The 7,976-nt window shown below is 32.7% G+C and overlaps 1 protein-coding gene across 1 annotated transcript; it reads right to left on the bottom strand.

Moving 5' to 3' along the window:
• Positions 1 to 6,184: 6,184 nt before the first annotated feature.
• On the bottom strand, positions 6,185 to 7,735 carry LOC116123312 (cytochrome P450 77A4-like). The gene has a single exon (XM_031409106.1). The coding sequence runs from the start codon at positions 7,715 to 7,717 to the stop codon at positions 6,185 to 6,187; it is 1,533 nt and encodes a 510-aa protein (XP_031264966.1). The 5' UTR covers positions 7,718 to 7,735.
• Between the last annotated feature and the right edge of the window lie 241 nt (positions 7,736 to 7,976).

Raw genomic sequence — 7,976 nt, 5'->3', positions numbered from 1 at the left:
ATGAAGGTCAAAAGAAAACAATTAAGTGCACTGGAGGCTGTGACGATTGTTATAGATGGTGAAGGAGGGTGAGTGAATGAGTTTGGTCCAACAACTTATTACTGTATTTATTTTTATTTCAGAGACATTTACTATACGTACGGCGAAATATTAATTGGTTATGTAACTAGACATGGCGGGTAGATATGCTAATTCAATGTTTTTTAAAATAAATCGTGAATAGATTTATTCTAATTAGATTAAAATATAATCATTGTCCAATTATATAAATTTTAAAGTAAATATAAATTTTATATAAATACAAAATTATGTTAAGATGAAATTAATAATTGTATCGGTATAATTATTAATATCAATTATAGGTAAATGTTATTAAATCATTCATCAATTTGAAAAGATCACATGAATATTATATGGTTTAATTATATTTTCAGGATCATCACCTTGTACAATTAATATTATTTTTGCAGATATGTCTTTGATATTCGATATCAGTATTTTGTAGTGAATCATGTATGATATTTAAGATCACCTGAATATTATCAAGATCAACTATTTAAACTTAAAATTTATACTAACATTCCGCAATTTTTGTAACTTATATTCATTTTCAAGTTGCGTTACGCGGGCATGTTTATTATATTTTTTTTACATTATTATTGGTTTTTTTGTGTGTTTAAATATATATTTTTTATATTGAAATTCATTTTATATTAAATTGATAATTAAAAAATCAATAAATAAAATATCCACAAATTGAACTCAAACTCTATATCATCATGGTTCTTCTCAAATATGTCACTATTTGAAATTCGCAATCAAAGTTTAAAACTTTGTCAAGAAAAGCAAAAAAAATTGTAGGATAACCCAATGCGTATTATTGTAAGTCTATAAATCAATCAGAGAAAGAGAAACTTTATTGAAAAATGTAAACTTTTAAGTAAGAGACTTGCAGAGCCAAAGGAAAGAACTGATTTTAATTGTTGAGAAGAGAAAATGAATTATTTTTTTTATTATTATTATTTTAGAAATTAAAAAAAAAAATTAAGAATATTGAGAAGAGAACTCACATAGAAAGCAATAACAGCTCCAGCAGTATAATATGAAAGTAACTTAATTGAAGCATTGAAGAAGCTATGAAGATAAAGGTCCTGTGATACAAATCTATTTGCTGCAATTAAAATTGACCACCACCTATAACAAAAAAAACATTTGATGATAGCATCCTAAAGAAAGATGATAATTGTAAAACCCACAAATCAAACAACAAAATCAATCCAAAAATCAACAAAAAGAGATAGAACAAATACAAGTAAAACTACATATCAATATTTATTTTTCTTTATTATCGCTAAAGTTGAATTTGTTATATGTGTGTGATGATAAAATGAATGGTTCAGTAGCAGATCTATAGTTAATCTAATTTATCGTATAATATATCAAATTAAAACCATATCTTTCTAGTTTCCAAAGATTTAAATTGCTCGTCAATTGAATTTTTATTGAGTAAGTTATGGCTAATTTACTACTGACTGTTCAGTGGATATCGAGATATAGGGAAAACTGAAATGTGTATGATAAAAAAAGGAATGGTTTGATAGTAGGGCTACAGTTTTCTAAATTAAGCATATAATATATCAAATTAATGCTCTGTCTGTCTAGTTTCTAAATATTCAAACCTCTCATTAATTAGATTTTTATTGAGCAAGTTATGGTCAATTTAATACTGACTGTTCAGTGGAAACCGAAATATGCGTGATGATAAAATGAATGGTTTACTAAAGCTATATGGTTCAGTATCAAACATCAGTAGATATTAAATGAAATTAGTTATATTTAGCAACAACCCCTTTTCATGATATATGTATGTAATATAAAAAGATATCAACAAAAAGAGTTAGAACAATTACAATTAAAACTACATATCAATATTTGTTTTCCTTTAAGGATAATAATAATGGTTCAGCATATTATAAATGGTTTACTCAATTAAGCTACATGGTTTGGCAACAAACATTAGCTGATATTTGTGATACAAATAAAATTTGTTATATCTAGCAACAACCTGTTTTTGATATATGTAACATAAAAAATATCAACAAAAAGAGATAGAACAAATACAATTAAAACTACATATCAATATTTGTTTTCCTTTGTCATCACTAAAATTGAATTGTTTTTATGTGTGTGATGATAAAATGAATGGTTTGGCCGCAGGTCTATAGTTATTCAAATTCATCATATAATATATATTAAAGTCTATCTTTCTAGTTTCCAAAGATTCAAACCGCTAATCAATTGGATTTTTATTAAGTAAGTTATGACCAATTTACTATTGATTGTTTAGTGGAAATTGAAAAACAGGGAAAACCGAAATGTGTGTGATGATAAAAGGAATGATTCGAAAGAGGGGCTACATTTATCAAAATTAAGCGTATAATATATTAAATTAAAGACCTATCTATATAGTTTCTAAATATTCAAACCTCTCATCAATTAGAGTTGTACTGAGCAAGTTATGATCAATTTATTATTGACTGTTTAGTGGAAACTGAAATGTGTGATGATAAAAGGAATGGTTTGGCAGTGGAGCTACACTTATCCAAATTAAGTGTATAATATAATAAATTAAAGACCTGTATATCTAGTTTCTAAAGATTTAAACCTCTCATCAATTGGAGTTTTATTGAGCAAGTTATGATCAATTTACTATTGTCTGTTCAGTGGAAGTTGAAATGTGTGTGATGATGAAAAGAAAAATTTGGCAGTAGAGCTACAACTATCCAAATTAAGTGTATAATATATCAAATTAAAGCACTGTCTATCTAGTTTCTAAAAAAATCAATTCTCTCATCAATTGGATTTTTATTGAGAAAGTTATGATCAATTTACTACTGATTATTCAGTGGAAACTGAAATGTGTCTGTTAAATAAATGAAATAAGTTATATTCAGCAACAACCTCTTTTCATGATATATGTATGTAACATAAAAAGATATTAACAGAAAGAGATAGAACAATTACAATTAAAACTACATATCAATATTTGTTTTCCTTTTGGGATAATAATAATGGTTCGGCATATTATAAATGGTTTACTAAAGCTATATGTGTAATATCCCACTTGAGGTACGTATTTAAGAGTTGTTGTATTAGTTAAAAGTTTATTGTTTCAACTTAAATTGAGTTTGTATGTTGAGTTGGTTGAATTGTTGCCTTGAAAATTGGTTGAGTTTTGGTGAAGTTGGAAATCCAATCTTCGCCGGGGCGAAGAAGAAGCTTCGCCGTGGTGAGGAGGAGAAGTTGCATTACGGGTAGGTTNAATAATCGAAAAGGATTTGTTTTTGAAGAAACCTGTTTTTGCCGAACTTCGCTTCTGATCTCTCTCTGAGCCTTTATTTCGTTACCGAAGTGACGAAGTGACGAATATTAATCGAAGAAGACTGATGAGGCGATGACTGATGAGAGACTGATGACGAAGTGACGATGCGGCCGCGATCTGAGACTGAGAGTCGAGAGATCAGAGATGAGATGGATTCGTGATGACTGTGACTCCGTGAGAGGGAGGCGTCAGGCGTGAGAGGGAGGCGTCAGGCGTAAGAGGGAGGCGTCAGGCGTGAACTGTGAAGTCTCAAGTCTGTGATAAAAAATAAAAGACTTTTAGTTTTAGGGATTCATTCAGTTCAAAACAGAATAGAAGGCTTATACGGGTGCCCGCGGGTGCTCACGGGTTCACCCGTATGACCCGTAATTTATTGGACCGGGTACGGGTACGGGTCAAACAAAAATGGGTTTAATTTATTGAACCCATACCCTATATTTTTTACCCAGGTACGAACCGACCCGCGGGTCCATACCCGTTTTGCCAGGTCTAGGTGGAATTGGAAAGAATGAGTGAGAGACAAATGTTTGGCTTGTTCATTAATTCTGAAGTTGACTCCCTTTGTTGGCAAAATTGTTATAATAAAGATAATTCTTTTATTTATATATTGTATTTGTATTTTATATGTTTATGGACTCCATGAATTGATGGATATTGAAGGATAAGGACTTGGGTTTTGGATTTAATTAAATTGATGTTTGGGTTCAATCATTAAATTGGGGTTCAATGGAAGTAATTGGGTCAATATAAACATAACAATAATTATTTAAACATATAATATTAAAGGATATTGATGGATATGATAATGTCACCATCCAACCGATTGACTGGTTGACTCATGACCCGAGCAGTAGAACAAGTTATCCTCCGATCCTGGTTTTAAAACAATGGTCAGGCTAACGAGAGACCAAAGTGTTGGCGTCGCCAGTGGCTACTCATTGGCCATCCTTTTTTTTTTTTTTTATTTAGTATCTTTTTATATTTAGTATTTTTAATTAATTAATTTTAAAATTATTTAACAATATATTTTTGGTTTTTTAATTTTTTTAGTTTTTAATAGTGATCTGATTTTTAATTTTGGAAATATATATATTTTTAATTTTCATAATAATATAAATTTTGAATGTTTTTCCTTTAACTATATGTTAAGGGGCATTTATGTCTTTTTATCATTCTCAGTTAAATTTAACATAATTTTGTCCCTTTTTTGTTTTAAAACGTTGTCCTTTTTATCTTTTGAAACAATTTTTATCAATTTATTTATTTGTAATTTCCAATGTTATTCTTTACAAAAATCAGTAAAGAGGATAAAATATAATGGAACTAAACTCATTATAAACCTTTGTAATTATTATTCCAAGAATCCTAACTTTCATTTTTATATAATAATCCTTTGTATTCTTTATTCAAAATTTCGTTGAAATCTTGCTTTCATGAGAAATAAAATCAATTACTCTTAAAAAAGCTTTCATCCATAAGCTTCAATGGCTAACAAAAACATCAAATAATAAGGCAAGGAAATCCAAATAATTTACATAGTGAATAGAAGAGATCAATTAATGGGCCAACAACCAACTGCACAAGAAGACCTTTTACTGGAAATTCATTGAATGGTATGGGTCATCCTCATTCATTTTCATAAACTACCACAGCATGCATAAAATAAAAGCCAATTAGCAGAGCAGTAATGGCAGGGGCAGAATGAGTATTTTTGTGTGGAAACTATGACTCTGTCCCAATCGGTGAATCAGTAAATTAAACAACAATTACAGAGAGAGATTATTGTCGACAATTTTTTATTAACTATAGACTTGGTCATTAATTTTGTCAAAACTTTTTATGGCAACTTTATTATTGAGTCATTTATAAGGTGTGTTTTTATTACAACCAAAGCACATAGTATTGGTGGCGGTTGGTTCCGAAATAAGTGACCTACCTGTCTCTCCCTTAAGCTGGTAATTGAAATAAACCATCAAGAATGAGTCTTGGTTCGGTTAAACTCACACATTACTGGAAAATATGCTTGTCCTCACATAGCCATAACGTGAGCAAAGGGGAAAATTGCATCGGATTCTACATCCGTTTATATAAATCGGTTTATTGATTATTATTTTTTTTGAAACCGGGTGTTCGGGCTAGCTTTCAGTTTATTGATTATTATTATTTTTTATAATTATAGTGGGTCTATTGAACACTCTACAAGTTTAAAGGACTATATAAACTATAATATTATTGTAGTAGATGGCCACAATGTTTGAACTTAAAACTCAAAGGGAAAAAGTAAAGACATGTCATTTTGCATTTTATTGGTGGAAAAATAAGAAAAATGGTTGAATATGAAGCATTCAATAATTATTGGCATGACATATTAAATGAAAGGATGCTAATCTCTCTCTTTTATATGTTGATAGTATAATTGTAGTTGCAATGTTTAATTAATTAGACTATAGATAGATTTTTTTTTGGTTTGTTATTGACCTATTACTATTCTCACTTCCTCACTCTACTCCTACCAGTTTTAACTCAAACAATCAAGTAAATCATTTCCTTATCGACATTAAAATAAACAAATAATCTACTAATAATTGATGGAATACGTACCACCATTAATTCTTTTTAAAAGTGGAAATTACAATGCTATTTAAAATAGAAAAACTACAATGCTTTATTCCCTCAATATTGGAAATACACTTGAAAATTCAAGCACTATATATATCTATTAATATCAATCCATCATTTATATGCTTTAATTCACTAATTAATATAACTTAAAATTATATCAAACATTTCCTTTTTGGTAAATTATCCGACATATGATCTTGGCAAAATAATAGCTTTGAGAGGATGCTTCATGACAACAGTGAAAGCATAAGTCTCTGTCGGGTCGGGTGGAGCCCCGGGAACCGGCAACCACTTGAAAGCATGCACCATTCTAGCCAGCAACAAATTAATATGTAACATTCCCAGGCTCCACGCTGGACAAATCCTCCTCCCAGCCCCAAACGGAACCATCTTCACTCCACGTGTCCCAGTCACATCCACACCAACCCCATCCCCGTCCACGAACCTCTCGGGTCGGAACTCTCTCGCATCCGACCACAGATCCGGATCCTCAGTCACCCAGGCTGTGTAAAACTCCACATAAGCTCCTGCTGGAATAGCATACCCGCCCAGCTCAGTGTCCTTTATCGCCGCATGTGATAACAAAAAGTGCCCCGGCGGGTGTCGCCGAAGTGTTTCTTTAACTACGGCATCAAGATAAACCATTTTCTCTACATCTTCTTCTTCAACCAGCCTATCTTTCCCAACACAATCAACGATTTCCTTATATAACTTTTCTTGAATCTCTTGGTTTAACACCAAGTGAAGCAACGCCCATTCAACGGTTGTTGCACTCGTATCAGTGCCCGCGCTTATCACTTCTGAGCATAATGTTACGATCTCTTCGTCGCCTAACTGGCCTCGACCATTCGGTTCCAAACCGAACAACGAATCCACATACGCTGCCCCAACTGGACTCACCATCTCCGAATTAGGGTTCTCCCCTTTTTGGACAAAATCTTTTCTGTTCCTTATAAGCGGAACCAAGCAATCCAGTTGTCTTTTCCTGAGTTGTTTTGCTTCCTTCATTTGGCGGTGAAATAACGGAGTGAGAATAGGCAAGAAATCCGGGAGTTGAGGTGATGTTATGAGCATTACGTCCTTTAGTATGCTTTCAATATGCTTGATCCTTTCTTCAGAGATCTTTGCACCAAAGCACAAACAAATCAATATACTGCAAATGGTGAGCCTGCAGTTACTCATTACCTCAATGAAGCCATTCTCTGAGGCCTCATTCTTGATCCTTTTCATGTGGTATTCCATTGCCCATTTTCTTATCCAGCTGCATTGTTTGACCCTGGTTGGGGTTATCAACTCTGTGACGAAGTTTCTCCTGAGAGTCCTCCAGAGAGACCCGTATTCGGCCGAGTTTATGGCGCATTTCCCGACGCTGAAGACTAGTCTGATCGGAGAATCGGGTGGGCGGGAGGCAAATGCAGGTCCCCTTTGGACAAGAGCTTCATGGATAAGCTGAGAGCTTGTGACAATAACCATAGTACGTTGACCCATTTGCATGGTGAAAATTGGACCATATTTTTTACGTAAATCACGTATTATAAAGATGAAATGGCGGCGTTGGAGGATGACCTGGATCAAGTTTCCGACGAGAGGCCAACCGGGAGGACCTGGTGGCAGCTGGTTCTTGGAGCCACGACGGATTTTAGACAAGTGTCGCCACCACAAACAGAGAAAGAAAAGGGCTGAAAAGATGATAAGGAGGTCTGTTAACTCCATTTTAAGTTGTGGAGAAGAGAAATGTAGGTCAAAAGAAAACAATTAAGTGCACTGGAGGCTGTGACGATTGAGATTTTTTTTATAGATGGCGAAGGAGGGTGAGTGAATGAGTTTGGTCCAACAACTTATTACTGTATTTATTTTATTTCAGAGACATTTACTATACGTACGGCGAAATATTAATTGGTTATGTAACTAGACATGGCGGGTAGATATGTTTGTTCAATGTTTTTAAAATAAATTGGGAACAGATTTATTC

This window comes from Pistacia vera, unplaced genomic scaffold (genome assembly GCF_008641045.1).
Source record: "Pistacia vera cultivar Batoury unplaced genomic scaffold, PisVer_v2 Contig141, whole genome shotgun sequence".
Taxonomy (NCBI): domain Eukaryota; kingdom Viridiplantae; phylum Streptophyta; class Magnoliopsida; order Sapindales; family Anacardiaceae; genus Pistacia; species Pistacia vera.
The sequence above is the reverse complement of the archived record's forward strand: the minus strand, read 5'-3'. Positions and strand labels throughout refer to the sequence as shown.

Coding starts and splice junctions, on each gene's coding strand:
- LOC116123312 (XM_031409106.1), bottom strand. CDS start 7,717: ATGGAGTTAACAGACCTCCTTATCATCTTTTCAGCCCTTTTCTTTCTC.